The sequence below is a fragment of the Atta colombica genome, unplaced genomic scaffold (assembly GCF_001594045.1).
Source record: "Atta colombica isolate Treedump-2 unplaced genomic scaffold, Acol1.0 scaffold100, whole genome shotgun sequence".
NCBI classification, from domain to species: domain Eukaryota; kingdom Metazoa; phylum Arthropoda; class Insecta; order Hymenoptera; family Formicidae; genus Atta; species Atta colombica.
The window spans coordinates 860,791-884,660 of record NW_017259185.1 but is presented as its reverse complement, the minus strand read 5'-3'; the positions used below and the strand labels follow the sequence as shown (position 1 = coordinate 884,660).

The window sequence follows — 23,870 nt, the reverse complement described above, 5'->3', positions numbered from 1 at the left end:
TATTAGAGCACGATTGCGTTATCCGGATATTAGTGTCCACTTATTAATTAGATCGTTATTAATTGTAGCTAACGGCAAAACATGATTACGCGTTCTTATATATGATTGCGAGAGATAATAAAAATTAATATTGTTTGCATACTCCACATATGTAAGTACCTTGATATTTGATACTCGATCATCGTGTGTTCAATTTCTTAGAAAAGATCGATTTTGGGAGATACAAAATCAATGTCGGGATAAGGATTTACGCATTAGAATCTTTATATCATGCTTTTTATTAATAGAATATTTTTTTTTAAATTTCGCAATACAATTAAAATTTCACAAAATATTCGATGCTGTTCACTCACGTAAGTTTCTTAAATATTAACATCGGGAGCGAACAAAATCCTTCAAATCGCTTCAAAGAGCGAGACTTACATCCATCTATCGTAGCGCTGCAATATCAAAATGATAAGAGAAGAAGTGCTACGGCTAAACTACTACTCCAGGATGCGTTTTATCTGCAACAAAGAATGATGCCGGTGATAACTCTTCAATAAAAGCGGCGAGAAGCGCGGCGGTATAGGTGACACGAAATTTCGAGGCCAGTCATTCGACCTGGCCTGCGTGCAGCTCCGGAAGGGTGGGTTTTTCGATGGGTGCTTTCGCCGATTATTTTGGCTATTTCATCGACCAAAATATGTTGTGCTTGACGTGCTTCGTTAACGCGCACTTTTTTTGTTTACTCACTGCTGATTACGGAGCTGAATGTCATGTATCTGGGAGTCCGCAGAGCAGCACCCTTACGCGATGTAGATGGCTTCTCTTCGTTACTGAGTCGTTTCACCTGAAAGGAATTTCATTATCTTGAGCATAAAATTATAAAAAATAATTTGCCAAGGATAGCAAGATGTGTTGTTTACTATCTTTGCATTTTCTACGCTTATCGTGTTACATGTGCATATACATATAATGCATACGGTGAATGCAAAAAATATTTTGTGCACAGGAGAGATTTTTAAAAAAGCTTTGTAGAAATTAAATATTAATTAGCAATTTATTAATAATGAGTATGTTCTCTTCTAACATAAATAAAAAAAGCTGAAGATATATTTATGATTTTAGAAGCTAAATTTCTCCATACTTTCTGGTCTAATACAATTTTTCATTTTCGCTTATTGAGATAATATTATATTTGAATTATTACACATCTTTTTAGATAAAATAATTTTGAGAAATATACAAATCTACTTTATTCTTTGCTAATAAATTGCTAATTAATATATATTTTCCAAAAAAAAAAGATATTTTTAACAGATATCTCCTCCAGAGGAATACTTTTTGTACTCGCTGTATATATTAATTTATTCGCTTGCTAATCCTATGTCGAAACATTCGGAAATCTTTTAACATACTGTCTAATAATTTATTCGGCTGGCTCTCGTCGCTGGTAGTTGGACTCGAAAAAAGTTCAGACTTTACGAGTCATTCTGCGTATGATATGATGCCAAGTTCTGTGATGCATGCAAGACTTCTTTCCATAACGCGTCAAATTTTCGCACGTGTGTCTTAACCGCGGTGTCACTTGGCGTTTTCTCTCATATTCTGACGTTTTGGAACTCGAGGCAAGATGAGCATCGATTTTCTCCCGCATAATTCTCACCTGTTCGTCGATCGCCGCAAACTGCCACTTCCATGAGTGATTATAGAGGAAGGGACGGTGATCGAATCGATTGTCATCGGGGCTGTACGACTCTGCGTGACAGGCTGGAGTCAATATCGTCATTTTATGACGATTTATAGCGTAACATCTGTAGAAGTGTTTCACTTTATCAGCAATCTGAAATAAAAAGTTTTTTTTTTAATTTATTTAAAGAGAAATAGCTGACTAAATTAGAATTTTGCTCGAGAAGCACACTCACTTCTTTCGGGGTACAATGATCCCACATATGCACGAGTCTGCAAAACATTGTAAAAGGTCCGGCCTTACTTTGTTTTCTTAACCGTCCAAAAACTGAAAGTTCCTTGTAGGTCATTCCCATATCCACTTCATCTAATTGTGCAAGCTGTCCCGCTTGCAATGGTTCCAATTCCGCGGTGGGTGGCGCATCCAGGATATTATCCAAAGCGGATATTCCATGTTTACGTCTGGAATTCAAATACGGAGAGCAATTGTTACTATTTTAAATGTCTGATCTTACGTGCAAGTATGACATTGTATGGAATATACACAGTGATTCTTAGTTATAGGAAGATAAAATTATTAAATATTTTAAATTATCATTTAAAATAAAATAATTGCAATATACATTTGCATCAATTTAGGCTTCAACTTCCGAATTATAATAGATTAAAATTCACTGTGTATATCACTTATATTCGTACCTAAAATATAAAAGGAATTTCTTTAAATCGTTCTTCGCTATGCCACCTATAGGATTGATGTCGGCGCTGCTGCAATCATACTTAGTGAGGTAACCACGTAACGCTTCGTCCACGTTGCCGCTCCCTAACACTAAGAGGCCACCCGGGCGACCTCTGACCCATAACATTAATTGAGCGAATAAGTAAGCAATCACCATCCGTAACCGAGCCTGAAAGTAAAATAGTAGGCATAGAGATGTGTAATTTGATAATCAAGATATTAGTTCTATCAAAATTTTAGATCGAGCAATTACCTGTACATTTTGCAAGGCCAGATTCTCCCTAGGCGATCCACCTTGCACTCTGAATCTCGGTGTCAATTTAGTTACCTGTTGGAAGATTCCTAAAATCGCAGATATCGCAGTATCTATGATTATCCCATGATGATATGACCCTATTTGATTGGCTAACTCAGCCGCTCGAACCTTGGTCTCTGTCGATGAGTTTTCCGTTCCCATATAGCACGTGACGAGAATAGTGTTGCACAATTGCTTCGGATCTACCGGTACGTATTCACAGTCGCCGACGATTTTTCTGATATCCGCCAAGACTTGTGTATCTAAATATACGAAATAGAATTTTCGAAATTTGAAAGAGACTCTTGTAATTTGAGGGAAGATAGCATAGCTGAGTTTTACCTCCTCTACCAACTGATTCGACGATCATTTCGCACATCGAGTATACGACACATGCTGAAGACGCAGAGTCGACGCCACCGCTCAGTGGTAAGAAAAATCCACCTTGGCAAGATCGTCTAAAACGTAAACATGTAATAATTAAAATTTAAATAATATAACAAGTACGAAGGGTCCTCACATTAATTCAAGACGAAAACTTATATGTGAAAACTATATGTTACAATTGAAAGAAAAATTTCATTTTTTCAATAAAACCATTCGAATTATTTTAATGAAACTTTATGTATGTTTCAAAAATATGAAGGATATCATCTTTTTTTATTCAATATTATAAGAATAAGCAGTGTTTTTAAGAAACAATTTTGGACATATGGTTAAGAAATTTTCTCATCTTAAATTAATGTCAGAAATCATCTCATACCTAAGAACTACTTTACCAATAGTTTTCTATAAACATAATTTCAGTAGTTTTATGATGATAATAAAAAATAAATATCTTGACCATGTTCACGCACCTCAGATAATCCCACAGCCAGCACGCGGGTGCCATCGCGATTTCTTCTTCCGGAGTGTGATACATGAAACTCGAATGCTCATTATCGCCATATACATCCTGGACTCCGTCAAGTGGTCGATCTGGTGGATTTGAGACAAGATTTTGTGGCGTGAGCGCAAAATCGATTTTCACACGCGGATAACTAGGTGACGTAGCAGCCGCGTGCGATCGCGATCTGATGCTATTTCGATAATTCCTGAAGAGGATAGTAGAAGGATGTGTTATGTTATTTTTTATTTTATAATATTTTGCGGATAGGTATGAGACATTTTATAATTACTCTAACATCTAATTATCTCGAGTTAAATCAAGTTTTTTAATATTTCAATATTAATGCTCCAAACCATACTTTGATTTACGCGGAAAGAACAGTTCTGTTGAAGTAATTAAAAATTTAGATATAGATATAAATATATATAATTTTATTGAACTATTAGAATAATTATTATTCTTTGAGTACAGGACGCTCAAACTGATTGCTAGAATGCCGAACTTTTTGCAGAATTATCATCACGATTGAGCATAATTATTTAGATGGTCCAATAAAATTATTTTCATTTGTATCTAAATAAATTTTTAGATACTTTAGCAAAATCGTTCTTTCTATAGAATATTTGAGCACTGATAGCACTATTTATAATCAGAATCCAGATCAATCACTTTTACCTTATATCCTCGAGATCGAATGTGGCGATGGTCACTTCCACGTCCTCAAGAGCGAATTGTCGTCCGCGATTTAATATGTTGCCATTGAGCGTGATGCTGGAACCACCATTGAAGTATAATCTGCCACCGTCACATCCGCGCAAATTACTGAACATGTAGCAGCCGCCAGCCTTGAAAGTAGCTGACTTAACGAGATCCACGGTGATGTAAGCTTTACGTAGCTCAAAATATGAACCGCTTCCTTCCAGAAAAAAATGAAGAAAAAAAAGTAGGGAAACAATTTTCAAAGCGAACATTTGATCTAATCCTAATCCTCTTTTATCCTTTAATTTACAAAAAAATGTAAGTTTAATCTTCATTAGAGAAACAAAAAAAGAGTACAAAGCAAAAGAATAAAAAAAGAGAGAAGAGCTTTAGGCTGACATTTATATTTAGTTCTTATATTTACTTCTTAATATTTATAAACATAGTTTTAAAATGTCATAATGAATCACAAAACTATTAATTATTTTTAATACATCATTTAAAACGTCTTGTAATAAGAACGGACTATGAATACCGGCCTATTCAGTGAATTGTAATGTCAAATACATTTTGTAACAATGGCATTACCATTCGCGATAATTTCCACGCCATCTAATGACATCGGAATATGATTACTGACTGGATGCCAAAGTTCCTCACATATTTCGAAACCTACGCAGGTATCCCTCGTCGCGATGACCGCATCACCAAACGGCACTACGGTCTGACTGGTGAGTTGTGATATCATTCGTGGTAGAAAATAATCCTCGACCGTACGTTCCTAACATAACAAGAAACGGATTATCATGAATCTTGGATACGTACTATGATCGATCGACGGTGTTACCCTTATATTTCATTACTTTGGTCCAAGAAGAGAACCATCTGGTTTCCCTGTAATTGCCGTCCTCGCAGAGCCGCATTTTCGGCCTGATCAGTAAAATCCGTCGATTCAGAAAGGCTACTCTGCAGTTATATGTCACGTTCTTGTGCATCACCGGCATACCTACGTCTATCAATATATCCTCGCAAACACTAGATTTTAGAAGGGTCGCTAAAACTTCCCAGCTATGGAGTAATGTGTCTGATTCATAGAAATGATCTTCGCAGCTGTAACCACTGTTAAATAGTTTTGTAAAGATATAATTGCAACAAAAAAACACATAAAAGTAATAAAGAGAGAATAACCAGTAGTATATAATTTCATAAATTATAATTTCACAATTATATGAAGAAAAAAAATTTTAATCTCATTATAAAAGATATATTCTTCCAATAGGTGGATAATATTTATGGATAACAAGATTAGTTTTTTTCTTCTAATTACCAAATTTCTAGCTCGGGACCGCTCCTGTAAGTGGCACCAGCATCCTTCGCCTCTTGTATACTCTGCAAAATTCTCCTGGTATTCCCATCGAAATCCATCGCCCATTGGTTTAACGTGCACACGGCGACGGTCACTGTACGTCCCATATTGAATAAATGTTCACTGTTATTCTTAAACGAGATTCTCGAGTGCACTTATCTGGAATAAATAAATATACGTTACTTCAACTTCAATAAGAGTTAGTATCGCAAGTTTTATAGAATTACAGTTGTGCAAAATTGTTTTCTCAATTAATAGTTTTGATTCTTCTAAAAATATTTTTTAGAAAGATTATTGAACGCGATAATCGAAGTGATTTAAAACTTATACATTACTACAATAAAAAAAAAAATACAAACATATTATATTAATAAAAAAAAATACAAATATATTATATTAATATTTATAACTCTTTTAAAGATATGTAAATATAAAACATTAAAAGTCATTGATATTATCGTGAGAAAAAGAATAAATAAATTGGTGCAAGAACAAAGGATGCAAAGAACTAGAACGTGAGAAAAATCAAGACAGACAGTTCAATCTGAGAATTGATGCCTCGACACTACTATCGTTTCGTATGCAATTGAATTTATGGCACCATCATTATCGTGACTGTTAAAAGTCGGCGGTTGCGTGTACGTCTGCTGGAACTTCTGGCGGCAACTTGCCAGCAATTTTATTATCAATTGGAATCCCATTGATCGCTTCCCCGAGATGATAAATTGTTCTGTTCTCTTTTATCCGCGCGTTGATTGATCAATAACTCAGAAAACCCGGCACGGTAAGTACCACCTTACGTAGCAACCCTTACAGTTATCGTTATCCACCACGCACACATTCTTCGCATATTTGTCTTCGGAAAATTACTCTCAGCCTTATTAAAATGATAAGATATATTGAAAACGTTGAAAAATAGTCGGTCTGGATAAAAGAAAGAATAAAGGAAAAGAAACTTCAAATAAAAAGAAGATATAAACATATATATATGTTGGAAATTTTATGATCAAATCGCACTTTACTATCCTTACAATAAAATAATTATATATAATATTCCTAATTAATAACAGGTTAATTAAATGGTTTCCAAAGTATAATTTTCAAGTATCCGTTCATTGTTCTTTCATTGATGAAATTCTTATTGAGAAATATTTGTCATACAAAGAGTTTATACCCTACTTTGCATAATATTAATAAGTACTAATGACACATCGACAACATGAACAAATTTTGTAATCAGCGAGTTTTACACATCTTATTATATATGCCATGATAGAAAGTTAATTACACTGTACAATGATAAAATATAGTTTAATAACGTAATATGATTAAATAAGATAATTATTATCTTTACGGTATCATGTTAAATAATATGCTTTTTATTTCACATTTTTATCTAATTATTTATTTGACAAATTTTATATTACATTTATATTTTACAAGCAACTTAAAAAAAATTTTTGATAGCTCAGATCATACAGAAAGCATGATTTTGTTGAAATATTAAAAAATTTAGCTAGAAACAGATTTGATAATAATTTTGTTAGACCATCAAAATAAATAGAATACTTAAGTGTCAATAATGTAAAAAATTTTAACATTCTAGCAACTAGTTTAAGTATTCATAATTATTTTGATGTCTAACAAAATTATTTTCCAATCAGCTAGATTTTTAGATACTTCAGCAAATCTTCTCCTTTTCATGCAACCACCAAAGCGTTGCTGATTAAAAATTAGACGTCGATCACGAACGATTCATAATAATGAAGTTAACATAATAAAATTAACCAAAAGTATCACCCACAAAAGGAAACTTGGATCAACAATGCTGCGCTTCTCTTCCCTATTACTTGGATTAATTCATTCTTGATCGATTGTATCCATTATCGCGCTTAAACTCGTCGCTAGTTTCCGATCAACGAGCTCACACGAGCGTCGCTTACTTCGAAAACGTCAATAGAACGAGTCGAGTTACCGGCAAGATATTATGTCGATGAGCCGCGCCGGCGGCCTTCTCGAACGAGGAGCGGTTAACGAACGATCGTTCCGAGGGTAGCTCCGCCCACGATTCGCGACGGTTGTCAGGCAATCATCTAAGGAATGTTCCACTGAATGTCTTCAACAACGAGCCAGGTTCCTATCCGCGTTTGCTAGGAATCTACCTCCAAGTTTTGCGGAACTCCTAGTACAACTTGCACCCTCTCGTCGGCTGACTCACCTTGGTGAACCTCTACTCGTTCTCGACATTCTTGAGAGTTAATCGATTATTTATATTCTTTGTACGATTCTTCGATCGATTGAGGTGACAATTGAGATATTGAGAAAAAAGAAATACCGTGACATTTTTTATTCTTAAAGCTAATTATTCTAAAATAATCGGATTTTACAAGATCTGTTTTCTAACAAATATCAATTACAATCATTGCCATTTTTAAAACTGTATTTTATAATTTGTTTATTATAAAAGTTTGATACAGTAACTAAATATATATACATTTTTCTCGGAAAAATGGGCACGCCCTTTTTGCACTGACAAGAACATTAAACAAATAAAGCTCAGCATTGCATAGATTCGCATTTGCTGTTTCAATAATAACATTTCAAGTTATTCTAATAAGCCACAATTGTGAGAGAAAAGAAATCTGAGATTATTTAAAGTGTCGGAGATATAAAACCATCTGACGTGCCCTCGCGAAAAGTGGTGCGGATTCTTGACATGTGGATCACGAAAACGTGGGAATGAAAAATCCGATTGTCAAGTATCTCCTCGGTGAGGAAGTGCCGACGAGGGAGGAATACACGGACTGGCACGAGAATGTTAAGGGTGGTAAATCATCGCCGATGCTCGCCATCGATGCTGATAATCGCGACGAGCAGGAGATCGACGAGAACGAAACCGATGAGAGATAACGAAAGATGAAGGCGCTATCGAGCAGCAGAGTGAAAGAGCTCCAAGCCGTGCTGTTTCCGGTTCAACCCATTCCAGGTGAACTCCTTTAACGAGGATAATTGGGGGATGATACAGAATCAACAGCAAACTCGAACCGCTATTTATTCGAAACAAATTAATTCTCTATAATACACTGAAAATATACGTTATAAATTATAATCGCTTTCGATGTCAACTATATACTTTTTTACATACAGAACTATAAATATCTTTATTATTATTAACATTACAAATAACTGTAATAAAAATTGAGCTCCTATAATCGTAATTATTTTATGCATGCAATTAGCAATAAACACTTTTCTTGTAAGTGAATTGTAATAAACAAATGACTTTATACTATATTGAATAATAATTTGTGTGTATTTTATATGTATATACATGGGAAGAAATTTTGCTAACTGTAATAAAAATTTAGCAAGATACAAATCTGAAAATAATTTTCTTGAATCATTAAGATAATTATATAAGATGCTCAAGCATTATGCTGCAAAAAGTTGATATTCTAGTATCAACTTGAATGTCTTACATAATTTTACATAATTTCTTTGATAATCTATTAAAATTATTTTCAGATCTGTGTCTAATTAAATTTTTTAATACTTCAATCATTCTTTCCGTATATTTATGTTTTTATACTCTTGAACTATATAGTAGTTCCTGCACTTGAAATGCAGTTTTTATGCTGAAGGAATATCATATGCAATATCATATTATCAAATTGATTTTGAAATAGTGGAAAGAATATGATACATTCATAACAATATATGATCGAAGTGGCGATGAGGTCGCGAACCTACGGACATTGTACCCGATCATCGATCCTTTACTGTATGCAACATAAGATCGTGTTTCATTCTCTCGAAACCTAACGCCAATTCACCGAACTTCTCATTATGACACGCGAATAATTTAATCCGTAGGTCGGTGTAATCGTTTTCTATTTTTGCTCGTTTACAAGAAAAACTGCTTTGTCTTTTTCATTAATATTTTACGCATATAATCAAGATAACTAAGAAACTACTTAGAATGTTCCAATGGAAAATATCGAATTTTCTCAAGTATCATTTCGATTAATTTAACGAACAAAACTCAGATCATGAACTTATTTTTCTCATTAATGAATAAATGAAGTGAAATAAAAAATAAATTATATTTCCAAAATTACAAATATATAACTTTATTTTAAAATAATTGTAAGAATGGATTTTTTTTAATAACGTAGGTGGCATGCTCTCTGATCTAACGCCGCAAGATTTACAAGTATCTCAACTAGAACGTTACGAGAGCTCAGCTCTGAGACGAGACGCGGAATCGGCACTGTTCGCGATACCTTTGGATCTATCCAGATATCAGTATTCGAAGGAGGCCCTTCGAGCAGTACTTGATGCACGTTGCATCGTCGACGGAAGCATCCAGGAAGCGGCCAGGTGGCCGACCGAGTGCCAGGTGAAAAATGATGCACCTGCACCGTTTTTCATTTCACTTTTTCCGTTTTAGTTTTATTTCGATAAGCAGCCTTTTTCTGAAGACAAAATGCCGCGTATCGCTAATTCATGGTATATAATGTTAATTGCTCTACTTACACGAATTACAATTTTGATAAGAAATGCTTTGAAGTTTCTTACGGAGATAGACGATGTCATTAATTTAGTTCACATTCCGTTATTATGTTAAGCTAGTTGATATAGTAATTATGTAATTATATAAAATTAATCGAGATAATGACCTCTCAGGTGATCCCAGAAAGAGTTCGTCACATAGAGTACAACCCTGTCATACCGGAAGCCTTCTACGTGTCAACCGGAAAGGAACCGAGACCCAAACCAATCGGTGACGCGCTTGGAACGGTGATATTTCGTTACTGCCCAACTAACGTTACTAATTACGTAAGTCACGATATAATCTATATTTTTTCTTATATTTATTACCAGAACCGCCGATGGTGTCATTTTGAGTCCGCTAATCATTTCAATTTTTTTCTTAGTATTAAATATATTGTACAAAATATTAAAAACGTGAATAAAATATATAATAGAAATAATTTTAATGATATAAATAATATCAAAATAACTTTTCACTAACCGAAAACAAGAATAGGAAATTAACAAATTGGCATGTTTGACGATTCTTGCGGATATCATCGGTGGCGGTAATTCTAGTGATAAAGCGATAATTGATTCGAGTTTGTTTGAGGACGTTAAAACACGAAGCCGACTGAGAAATATTTTCTGTTTGAGAATTTAGAAGATGGGGGCTTATTATTTCTGCAGTTTAGCCGATCTTGCGTAGGCGGTAACACAGTGTTACCGTTCCACACGGATTTCCCCGGGGAATCAACTGCGTGTGTCAATGGGAACGACATCTTTTTCGTCGCCGAAGCATCTCGGCCGAAAAATGACAATATGGATTTACAGTTTGAATCGCGATTTGAGTCCGGAAATCTTGGCAAAGTAGTAAAAATAACCGACACATATTACCAGCTCTATCTAAGAAGAGATCTCTACACGCAGAGGCATACACAGTGGTACTACTTTAGGGTATCAAATACAAGAAGCAGAATCACATACAGGTATAAAAAAAAGATAGGGAAAGCAATCAACTATGCATTTTCTAAGAAATTGAAAAATTAAAAAATTAATTTAAATAAAAAATTTATCAATTTATCAACTTATCAATTTAAAAATACAACAAAATGTTAAAATACATAATTGTAATAAAAGAAGCTATTTTTATTAGCTGTTTTGTATATTTTAAAGATTTTTGAAGTTAAATTTAAATTAAAACTTAAAATATATAAAACGCAAGCAAGATTGTGTATTTTAACGTCTCATTTGTGTAATCAAGATTGCGTTTTAACAATTGTGTATCTATTATCTTAATCCAAATCAAATAGAAATCAATCTGAAAAGTATATTATTAAAATTGCAGGTTCTCAATTGTAAATATGTGCAAAGAAGAGAGCCTTTATAACGAAGGCCTCAAGCCTCTTTTATACTCCACTGAAGACGCTCGAATTCGATCCGTAGGATGGAGAAGATGTGGCGACAACATCACGTATTATCGAAATAACGACTCGTAAGAGAATATTATAATGCCATATAATGCGACATAGATATAAAAAAATAACACAAAATTATTGCAGAAGCGATGACGAGAAGGAGAAACACACGCTGACGTTTAACATCTCATTTCCTCATGATCGTGACATCGTTTACTTGGCGCACTGCTATCCGTATACCTATACTGATCTACAGGTAAAACAGTCACGAATAGAACGACTTTGATGAAGAATTAAAAAATTTAGCTAAATCTGAAAATAATTTGTTGAGTCATCAAAATACAATTATTTAAGAAATTCAAACATGGTGAGCAATGCTGCAAAAAGTTTTGATATTTTTGTAATCAGTTTGAACATCTAAAATTTAGTTAGATACAAATCTGAAAATAATTTTGTTAAACCATCAAAATAATCAAATTATGTAGGATGTTCAAATTGATTACAAAAATATCAAAACTTTTTGCAGCATTGCTCATCACGTTTGAATTTCCTACATAATTGTTGTATTTTGATAACTCAACAAATTATTTTCAGATTTGTATCTAACTGAATTTTAAATATTTTAATCATGTTTTTATGCGGTATTAAAAAACTCACTGTTCACTCGTAATCCTACAAAAATATAATAGTTAAAGCAACTGCACTATTAACTGAATTAAGTAATTGTGAAAGTAACGCTAGTATCTCATTTTATTTCCATTAATTCTTGTTTTCCTGTCGCTGAAAGAAAGCAACATGACTGAATTAGAAATGCTTTCAGTAATTACTACGCGGAATCTTCTCACAAACGCATATCGCTCGCGGGACAAAGTGATATTTACTTCACATTCTGTTCCCTCCTATCGCGATTACCATCGCGAACAATTCCCAGTCTCAGCAATTGTATTTATTGCGTTCCGCCGGTAGATTAAATCTCTATCTCCTCGGGATCTACCTCTCTAATTGCCCGTATAAACCTGTTCCAGGAATATCTCGGTAAGATCGTGGCTGACCCCACAAAGACGAGGTTCGCTAAATTGCGCCTGTTGTGCCGCAGTCTGGCCGGAAACGGTGTGTATTATTTGACGATCACCGCACCGACCCACGACGAAGACGTGCGTAGGAAGCGGGGCGTCGTTATCACGGCTCGGGTGCATCCCGGTGAAACACCATCGAGCTGGACGATGAAGGGTATCATCGACTTCCTCACCGGTGACACGAATCGGGCTAGAGTAAGACGCAATTTCGCAGATGGGAAGAAATATGGTCTTGCTGAAATATCTAGAAATTTAACTGTATAGATACAGAAAATAATTTGGGATCATCATAATTATGTAGAACGCTTCTAAATATTATTGACAATGTTGTTGCAAAAAGTTTTAACATTCTGGCAACTAATTTGAACGTCCTACATAGGTAATTATTTTAATGATAAAAATAAAATTATTTTCAGATCTGTATCTAATTAAAATTTTACACTCTTCAGCAAGATTGTTCTTTCTGTGTATCGCTCCAGATCCAAAATATCGATAACGCGATTTTTATAGGTTATTACAAATATCATTATTGAAATTTGCTTGATATGATTGAGAAAATTCAGCTATGACACGTAATGATTGACCTAACATCGCGTGATTATCGCAGGAGCTTAGAGAGAGATTCGTCTTCAAGTTGGTGCCGATGTTAAATCCAGACGGCGTCATAGTGGGTAACAATCGGTGCTCCTTGTCCGGGAAGGATCTAAATCGACAATACAAGACAGTGATGAGAGAGAGTTACCCGTCTGTCTGGCATACGAAGCTAATGATCCGGAGGCTCTTCGAGGAATGCGGGGTGGCGATATACTGCGATCTCCACGCTCACTCGAGGAAACACAATATATTCGCTTATGGTTGCGAAAGCAAGAGGACAGGATGCAACGGAAAGCTGTCGGAACAGGTGTTTCCGTTGATGCTTCATAAAAATGCAGCTGATAAGGTAATGTAAATGCACACATACGGGGGAGGGAGTTGAGGAGGAAGGAATACCACCAGAAATCGCACAATTAAATTATTTATAATTTTAATTCTTTGATCAAGTTAAAGGAAAATTGATAGCTTTTGAAAATTTAGGGAATTTTTCGTATCACAGCGATTTTTTAAGACTCCTGTTCACCATACATGACATCAGAGACAAGAAAAATAAAAAAATTTTTGTCAACATTTTTTAATAAAACAATATTTGCAATAGAAAAAAAGATATATAAAATATCCCTTTGTGTTTCGATAATCAATAAATAACTATATTTTTGAAATTGAATTATGCCTAATCAAAAAATGAAACAAACTGAATTTATTGAGAGATTTATAATAATTTTATTCTCTTCTGAAATAAAGGAGATTTTTCGGTATATTTTACAAGTCACTTTATCAAATGCAAATTTTAATATTATATATTTTCAAGAAGTTTTATTTTTCTTGTCATTAGTCTGAAGATCCATGGTGAGTAAAGAGTGTCTTGACGCTGATTATTGTGACATTAGCAATTTCGTTTTATGATTTCAGTTCTCCTTCGAGAATTGCAAATTCCATATCGAGAAGGTGAAAGAAGGCACTGGCAGAGTGGTTGTATGGTCGATGGGCATACAAAATAGTTATACCATGGAGGCTTCTATGGGCGGTTCTAAAATCGGCTCAAGATGCGGAACGCATTTTTCTATTCAAGATTACGAACAGATCGGCAAGGCATTTTGCGAGACCCTACTTGACTTTTCCGATCAAGATCCCATGAAGGTAACATTATCCGATTAATACTTCAATCACATTTGTTTGAAAAAAAAATGAGACTCAAATAACAACTTGTCGCTTAATTTATCCTTGTACAAACAACAATTAAACGCAAAATAAAATTAAAAAATCAAATCGACATCTATTCGTTTATGCTACTTTCTCGGATGGACTTGTATCTCTTTCTTCTTCTCTCTTCTGTCTCCTCATGTAAGTAATATCAAATTAATTCAATAAATAAAACTTATCATACTGCTGTGAATTAGAAGCATTTGAAAATTATATCATTTAAAAATTTCTAATTTATGTAATTCTAATGAATCAGGATGAATGATGGATCTCTCGCAAACTTGACTCGATAGGAAAGACTCCGAAATAAAATTATAGCCAGATTAGCGAAGGAGGGATCCAATGCTGAAGAGCCTATCAATATCGATTTGACCGACTATTCAAGGTATATATATTCTTTCTGATAATTCATATTTTATTTATCCTATATTATCTCAAATAATTTATACAATTAAAAAAATCTTTTCTAGCGACGAAGGAGATATCTCACAGGAGAGTTTCTCATCGGAAGAGGGTAGGATTGAGTACATGGATGCTGCGTGGTCCAGCGAGGGCGGAGAGTTCTTGGCGAGTCGCCGTCGGTATCTTTGTGTGCCACCACCGTCGCCGACCTTTGTCCCACCGAGAAGCGTCGGTCTTTACAAAAGAAGAGCACGAAGGGACATCGCGGGAAGAATTTATTTGGAGCGCAAGAAAAATCTGGTATATATCGCTCATTTGCTATAACAACAACATAATTTAAAAAAATGAAATTTTCCAAAAAAATAAGTTTGAATGTTTTAAATCATTAAAATTTTACATAATATTAATTTAAAAATATAACTTTAATGTCATAATTGATTGATGTAGAGAAATAAAAAATTATTTTCTTTTAAAATTTGTTTTTTCTTTATATTTCTTTTTTTTTGCAAGCAACTAAAAAGTGACGTTAAATATAATAAAAATCGTTATATTGTCAATAGGCACGACGAGCGGTAATGGGTTTGCCGACCACAGATCCAGGTAGCGATCTGTGTGATCTGACCGACTCGGCTGATGAAAGTTTTGTTAGAAGCGAGGGAAGAGAATATGATGGTACGAAATCGAAATAAATAATTATATCGGTTTATGTTATATGTTGTGCATGCGTGTCTTACAGATGTATGGAAAAGTACGCGACAACATCGAGAAGAGATAATCGAACTCTCCGAGCGAGAGGTAATCGAGAAAGAAGAACGACAAGAGAAAACATTGGTCTTACCGGAAATTGTGAGACCTCGCAGCGTATCTTTTGGAGAATTACTACCACGGAAAGATCACCGGAAGACTCGGCAACACCCGCGATGTCTTCGGTACAGACTATTTCTTTACTAAAAATATAAAAATATAAGAAGAATTCATCGACAGCTGCCCACACATTTAATCATAAAAATAATTATGTTGAATGCTTAAACGTTGATGACAATGTTGTAAAATATTATAACAATCAATTTGAGTATCCTACATAATTATTTTAATAGTCCAACAAAACATTATTTACAGATTTGTATCTAGTTAAATTTCTAGATACTTTAGCAAATTTTTTTTACTTTTAAACGGATTTCCTTTGCAAAGCAATGTTTATTTTATTTTGTAAATTTATTACAAATAGCTATTTAGTTTCATCAGTTTTTCGATTATTACCTCGTGATCATCACAGTTAATTGGAGCGAGTGAACAGTGTTCATCATAAAGAATGCGTTTCTTCATAAAATCACGAATTGTGTTTGTCAGAATGCTGAGAAATCCATCGCCGGTATCGCCGATTAGTCAAGAGGTGAGAATCAAGCTCACATCTTTGAGACGGCAGATCTGGACTGGTGTGTCGACCAGCACCGCCGCCGACGAGAACAACGAAGCGGAACGTCTCGTCGACACATTTGTTAAGATGCCGTTGAGCTGGGGTGTCTCCAGACACGCTCTGTTGCACTATCCCACGGACGGCGAGGTCACATTAAAGTGAGTCGATTTATTACTCAACTTATCGCGCATACAGCATCTATAGAAAATGTTCGTTGCATGTTTCGATGGAATTAGATATATGCCAGAATTTTTTTATTTATTACATCGCATGTGTCGATTTCGCAATTCAATGTGCTTCGGGATTCTCCGCGAAGAGGAACTGAAAAATGTTCTAGTTAAACCAATAGAAAAACTCAACAGTAGTTTGAATAGCATTTTGGTAAGGCTAAACAGAATCATAACTAGTTTGTTTAGCTTCAACCAAAACGGGTTGGACCTTTTTGTTGGTGTAATCAGAACATTTTTCTATGTGTACGCATAATAAATTTACGCTTTTGACGCATCATTTTTTCAGGCCGCAGTCCAAGAAGCCGCAGTCGCTTGTCTACGACGCGGACGACAAGGACGACGCGAGGAAAACACGAAAGAAATTGCGGAATGCGCAATCCCAATTGAAGACATCCGCGCGAACAGACGGGCAGAAATCATCCAAGAGGAAGAATGCGAAGCTTGACTGGCAACGAGCAGTGAACCTAAACTCCCGGGGCAAGGATACAAGAAATACAAGAACCTCCTCTTTCTTGACGATTGAAGCGGATTCGTTGAAGCTGCTGGCCACGTCAACGGTGTCCAAACAGCCACAGCGACCGCAGCGGAAACTCGAGTCGCGCCGAAAGTTTCGTGGTGTCGGTGCGGTGGCCTCCACCTGCGTCGGCGTCGGGGTGAAGACGAGCATCGACGCGAAGATAACGAGAACGCGAGCGTGCCGTCGCGACGTCTTCTGCGAGAGTACGACGTCGGACGATGACTCGTCAGATTCGGGCAAGCCGAAAGTTGTAAAAAAAAAACAGAAGAAGAAAAAGCAACAGCAACAAACCGTCCAACATCCGCCGTCGAGGAAAACAAACAGAGGAACTGAACAAAGCAAGCGGGTCTGCAGCGCGAAGACCTCGCGCAACAACGTTTGAGAATTATTTTTTTTAACAAACTGCGAGACTGTATTGTTAGTCCTCCTTATTATTTGAGATTTTGAATAATTTGAAGAAAATCTCTCCTTGATTATTATTATCATTTTCTATTTAATATTATTAATCCTAATCGATATTTGCTTCGAAATTTAATTCCTTAACTGATTCTATTCGGGGATCTAGTGTACTTTAAATTAATATATTTTTGCTTAAAGGTAATTGAATAATTTTTTTCATTTTAAGGATTAGAATTCGAGGGATAAGATTATGTAACTTAAAATTATGTATGATTATAAAAAAACATTTGATATAAATTTTTTACGTAGTTAAAGAAAATCTTCCAGGATTCGCGAATACTGATTAGGGTTAAATAGTATAATAACACAATTACACACTATATTAATATAAAAGTTTAGTATCTGATATTGATTAAGACGTATGAATATAAAACTGTAAATATTGTAATTATAATTTTACGACTCGCTTCTGCCAATATGAATTAATTAAATTAATATCTATTTCTTCCAATGTAGATTAATTTTAATTTCGGTTTATGTACTCTTATCTTTTCCTCTAATTCTTAGAATTAGAAAAAAATAAAAAGTAAATTAAACTAAGGTTAAAGTTAATTTACATAGAAATGGACACAAAGGCAATTTCGTCTAATAACTTTAATTAACTTAATTAATCTGCCGTTAAAATCAGGAAAATTTCTAACTATATAATTCGCCATAATCTTAACTTTTTTTCATGTCGGAAAACAAAAAATTAAAAATACTATTTAAAAAATAGTATATTATCTTACATAATTATCGATTAAGTTACTTTGAAATTATATTTCAAAATTAAGTAAATCGTTAAGCGCAGGACGACATTAATTAATTAAGATAATTAAATAATTACTCCCCAGCAAACATGCTGACGTTATACATTGTTAAAATGACATCTAAAATAACATAAAAATAATGACAAATAATGTCAACTAGTTTGCTGAGAAGTAATTACTTAATTGGCATTTAATTGGTAATTAATTCAATTTGGCAGTCATTTTAAATTGTGCATCACTGCCCGTAGCTCAAGAAGAATATTGCGCGATCAATCTCAGCGGAGTTGATCTTCGAATTTTCGATAGTTTTGCGCCCGCGAAATCAATTGACATGCGCTAGGAGTGTCGCAGTCGCATCACGTGCTCACGGATTGACAGCATGACGTCGCCATGGCGACACGCAAGCGCGTGGTAAACAATTCACGGCCACTGCGCGGCGCGGATCAAAACGATCACGTGGTTCACATGACGACCGTCGCGAAGCCATAGGATAGATTGGTCGGTCGTCATCTTGAGATCGGCGTCGCGTAACCTCTCTTCATCCAAAACGTCACAAAAATCAACAAGAGTCGACTTCTTCGCTGAGCGTGATGCAAGTCACTCTAGGCGATCAGTCGCGAAATCGAGATCGGAAATACAGGAATGAAAACAGAAATTGGCAATTATGTATTACCTGTGATGATCCGAATGTTTCGTCAAAAAACTGACAGGACGTGATGCATGCTCCTTTTTTCCTTTCTATTTCTGCTCTGTGATTCGAACACGAATGTCACGAACACGTGCGAAAAGTCGACTGGAGAATATCAACACTACTCTAATCTTTACGTCTTCGCAACGCTTGCTGCTTTGCGTGACTGATGACTAATACAAGTTCAGAACTCAATGAAGGGTTCTCGTGGTGCCATCTTGCAGCAACAATTTGTTTTCACGCTGTTGGCGGGAGATTCGATTTTTTTTTTTACCGTAACTGGAATATCGAGAAATCGATTGTGTATCTTGAAATGAGATGAAAATTATAAAAATGAACAAATTCACCAGATGTTGATTAGATAATATGAAATTATAAATATTTTAGTAAATATTCATTCACTTTTTTAATTTTCACTTTATTTTAAAATATACAATCAATTTCCTTGTATTATATAATTATATATTATATATTATATATTATATAATCGAAATTCATAGTCTGTTCTTATTTCAAGATTTTTAGTAATATCTTAAAATGCTAATACTGTTTTTTCTGATTGATTAATGAAACTGTATTTATAAGACAGTGAAGTAAAGTCTTAAATTCATTAAGTCTTAAAACATTAAATTTTAAATATAAGGACTGACTATGAATTATATATTCCGACTTATGTATTCATAGTAAACATCAACTAAAAATAACATCAATGTTATAATTTCACACTTACCTAGTGAGAAATGTCTATCAATTCGATGTCGAATCGACATTTATTTAATGAGTTATTTTTTGCTGAAAATACACATATATACTTAAATAAACATATTTAATTTAATTTAATTTAATTTAATTTATAATATAATAATATAACGTGTGTTACGTAATAAGTAATTATATTACTGTATAAAATTTTATAACTCATTGATATTATATTATGTTACTTTTACAGTTGATGATATTTATTATCAGATATTTATTATTACATAAGCTTTCGCGGATATTAGAAAAGTTGTGTAGATATACATGTTGTTGATTTGATCGATCTAAATAATTGAATAATTAGCATATTTTGCGTATTAAATTCAATTTATTAGTATCGCTTCGTAAATCAGAATGTTTTTATGCTAGAATATCTTAAGTCAGTGTCATTGTATATTTTCTTGCTTGATTGCTTGCATTTTAATAAATTACTAGAAAATAGAATTCTGTGTGACGTAATTTATATTAATAATTTATACTAGCAATACAGCAAAAAAATGCATCGTGTATCATATTATACATATTGCATTTTTTCCCATCATATAATTATTATCCGCTATAATTATTATCATATAAATATTATTAATATTATTATAAATAATTGAACCCAATTGACAACAATAAATGTAGAATTTAAATAAAAATTGAAAAAAATTTGGATAATATGGAACGTAAGGATAATAAATTATAAAATTAATATTAAATATTAATGACCTGACTGATGATTTGCGCAATGATTTCCATAAGAATCACTTCCACTGTTGTTTTTTATCATAACGATATCTTATTGTTGGAGATATAAAAAAATGAGCTATTTCTTTTTTTATTACTCGAATGGATGTTTTTTCGAAAATTAGAAAATTACATAATTAATAGAGGAAAAGCCCCTATTATGAGTTCATTTTAGGTAAATGCTAGAAGTCTATGGGCAGAATTTTAAAAAATAATAGGTCATTTTGAAGAAAATTTAATAAGCTAATGTTATATAAAATTTAATTCAAATTCCATTTTTTTTTAAATTAAAGAAATGTAAAAAGTGAACAAATCGCAAAGTCAAAAAATTGTGCTCCTAATATGAGTTGTCCCGAGAAATTGATAATAAAACATAAAGTATATCAGCAACTAAAAAATTTTATTTAATATTTTTTAAATACAAACAAACAGCCAGCGTGCACGAAAAATGAGCATGCGATGCATTATATCCAGAACTCATCATCAGGTAGTTGAAATCAAGCATCGCAGAAATAGATACTCGACATTCATTCCAGTTGTTCTTTTTATTATTGTACAATAACATATACTTTACTAGCGATTTTCACTATGACATGGGAGCATGAATTATTTCATATTAGAAATATCCTTAGAAATATGAGAAATATCTCATATTACGATTTCCACGCCTTCCGGTTTTACGATTATCAAATCTAACTTTTGTAATTAAGCAATTCAATATGTCCCATATTTTTCTATACTTTATATTTTTTCTATATTTTTAATACGATCTTACTCTATCACTATATGAAGAATTTATTGCTAAATATTTATTTATTTTTATTAAATAATAAACAAGATTTAAAGGCTCATCTCAATGAAAGACATTTAAATCTTGAAGATATCTAAATTATAAAATCTTTTTTTTACAACTGACTACAGGCTATCTATAATGAATTTTCTACTAAATAGTTTTTAATCTAAGAACAATAAATTTATGATGGAACCAATAGATAGTTTTATTTAACAGAAACACTATTATCTCATATTAGGCGCCTATCTCATAATAGGGAGCTTTCCTTTATATAGATAAATAAATTCCAATAAAAATATATATATATATATATATATATATATATATATATCTTATGACGGAATTCATTTTAAGCTCTTTATAATTTGTGTTGGAATTCAGGTAAAAAATTATCAACATGATTTAAAGATCTAATAATAAAATTCAATTGATTTCTGTCGAAATTATAAACAGAGTTTATCATTTCGTGTAAAATATATTACAAGACAAACGTAACGACATTATCGATTCGCAAGACAATGAAATGCAGAAAATCAAGATTATTGAATCTTAATATATTTTACACAAAACTATAAATTCTGTTAGCACTGAGACATTATCATGTTTGTAGTAAGTGTGATCTGATATTAAAATGCATCCATTAACATATACATAAAGAACACATATCTATATTCAAGGAAATTTTCCAATGCTTCTAGCATTATTTCCAGAGATTTTCCAGTAAGAATTTTTCCACTTCTATTTCTAGTATTATCGGAAAATTCTTCATAAGCTTCGACAGAAATCAATTAGATTTTATTATTAGATCTTTAAGTCATGTTGATAATTTTAAATATAATAATATTATAAAAAATTTCAAACGTAATGGGCTAAATCATAAAATGATATATTTTTATTTGGAGATTATATGTTGAAAATACTGAGAGATATAAAGTATTAAGATATACAATTTGATAATTATAAACAAATAAAATTATGTACAATTAATATACAATTCGCTGGATAATTTTTCAATGAACAATGTGATATTACATAGATTATAGTAATGTTAAAATAAAATGAAGTGTTGATCAAATTAATAGTGTTTTTCATTGGCTAGTGTGTACTCAGCGCACTTTAAAGCCGTTGTACACAAATCGACATAAAGATGTATGTTTAATAGAAACGAATTAAACTGCAAAATTCTCAATATATTCTATTTGATGAAATTTACATTGAGCATTTTATTAGTTGAAATATCTTACTTTTACATTCAGATTAGAATAATGTATAACAGCTTTAACGTGCGCATTAATTCTGTCAATGAACAACGCTATAAGATCCCAATAAACGAGAATAGATTGAAATAGATTGAAATGGATTTAGATTTTCAGAAATACGCATTTACGAACGTTAAAATAAATTTTTTTCAATTTGAATACATTTTTTTTCATTTTTTTTTGCATGAAGCATATTTCTGCGTATTTAATTCAAAATTTTGAATAGAAAACGTTGTTTTTCAATCTAATTGAATCCAGTTTAATAAACAGTTTTTTTTATTTAATTGAATGGACTTAAAATATGTATATAAAATTTAATTCATTTTAATTTATTCGTAAGTGTACAAACAATTTTATTTGTATTTTTTGACAAGTGTGTAGGAAAATTCATAAAGAAAAGATAAATATAAAATTCTATAGATAAGTAAATTCTAATAAATAAAATATTGTTACAGAAAAAAAATTATATGAAATAAAATTCTGTAATTGGTGAATTGGGACTCGCGAATAATATTATAAAAAAGACCATGTGTACAAAATTTTTATGCTATATTAATGTATGTACAAGACAACTCGCAAAAAAGTTGAAGAAGTTGATATTTGCATTGAGGTCATACCGAGTCGTAACCTGGACCTGGACATCCGCCCAGAACTGAAAACTTGAATAAATCAAATAAATTTAAGGAGCGTCAATACGGTTAAAATTAGATATTGAACTCTAATATATATATATATATATATAAAATATATTTTTATATAAATAAAGCGTCTTTGTATTTAATTAATCTATTCAAATAGTTTTGTTTATAATAAAAGAAATAATATTGTTTATGCATACTGCCTTTCAATGCGTACTATTTAAGCATATTGGTAATTGTGACAAATATTGCAAGGTCCGGTGATCGAACGGTAAAGATGCTCGCACGGGAGATACGTGTTTAAATCTCAGCCGAGATAATATTTTTCACAATAAAAGAGAGAGAGAGAGTTCTATACAAATTTTAAGAGGCTTATAGTAGCATCAAATTAAAGATCTAATTAAATTGAGAGGATTATTAGTATTTCAAATTGATTGAGTTGAAAGAACGGAAATCATCAACTCGCAGTACTCTACACTATTATTTCAGGAATTATTTTACACTTCTACGTAATGAATCGGACAAATGTCTTAGTTTGTCGCATATAAAAACTATAAAAATTTTTACGCAAAAATATAAATTTAAAATTTAGATTTTTAAATATGCATTTTGTAGAAATAAATAGATTTTTTGGCTGAATAGTACACTTTTAGAATTTAAAAGGATAAAGATATAATATATATTTGTAATATTTGGCGAAAATAAAAAAGAGAATAGTATAGTGCAGGATAAATAAACCTTAAA

General features: G+C 32.8%; 2 protein-coding genes across 3 annotated transcripts; one reads left to right on the top strand and one right to left on the bottom strand.

Moving 5' to 3' along the window:
• Positions 1 to 262: 262 nt before the first annotated feature.
• On the bottom strand, positions 263 to 19,102 carry LOC108684826 (probable glutamine-dependent NAD(+) synthetase). 2 transcript variants are annotated; one of them, XM_018189329.1, is made up of 13 exons: positions 18,931 to 19,102; positions 5,621 to 5,818; positions 5,157 to 5,412; positions 4,882 to 5,074; positions 4,270 to 4,510; positions 3,563 to 3,799; positions 3,048 to 3,163; positions 2,664 to 2,968; positions 2,371 to 2,579; positions 1,908 to 2,133; positions 1,649 to 1,825; positions 736 to 832; positions 478 to 506 (listed from the first exon to the last, which is right to left on the bottom strand). In XM_018189329.1, the coding sequence occupies exons 2-13, from the start codon at positions 5,764 to 5,766 to the stop codon at positions 478 to 480; spliced, it is 2,232 nt and encodes a 743-aa protein (XP_018044818.1). In that variant the 5' UTR covers positions 5,767 to 5,818; positions 18,931 to 19,102. The 2 variants fall into 2 exon arrangements, with proteins under 2 accessions (XP_018044827.1, XP_018044818.1); XM_018189338.1 differs by lacking the exon at positions 18,931 to 19,102 and having other exon boundaries at positions 263 to 506; positions 5,621 to 5,766.
• LOC108684818 (cytosolic carboxypeptidase 2-like) lies at positions 8,576 to 17,431 on the top strand. The gene is made up of 15 exons (XM_018189317.1): positions 8,576 to 8,645; positions 9,835 to 10,058; positions 10,346 to 10,498; positions 10,883 to 11,181; positions 11,541 to 11,687; positions 11,755 to 11,866; positions 12,636 to 12,881; positions 13,294 to 13,626; positions 14,193 to 14,420; positions 14,777 to 14,868; positions 14,954 to 15,185; positions 15,446 to 15,557; positions 15,622 to 15,814; positions 16,236 to 16,460; positions 16,819 to 17,431. The coding sequence occupies exons 1-15, from the start codon at positions 8,576 to 8,578 to the stop codon at positions 17,429 to 17,431; spliced, it is 3,279 nt and encodes a 1,092-aa protein (XP_018044806.1).
• Positions 19,103 to 23,870: the final 4,768 nt, after the last annotated feature.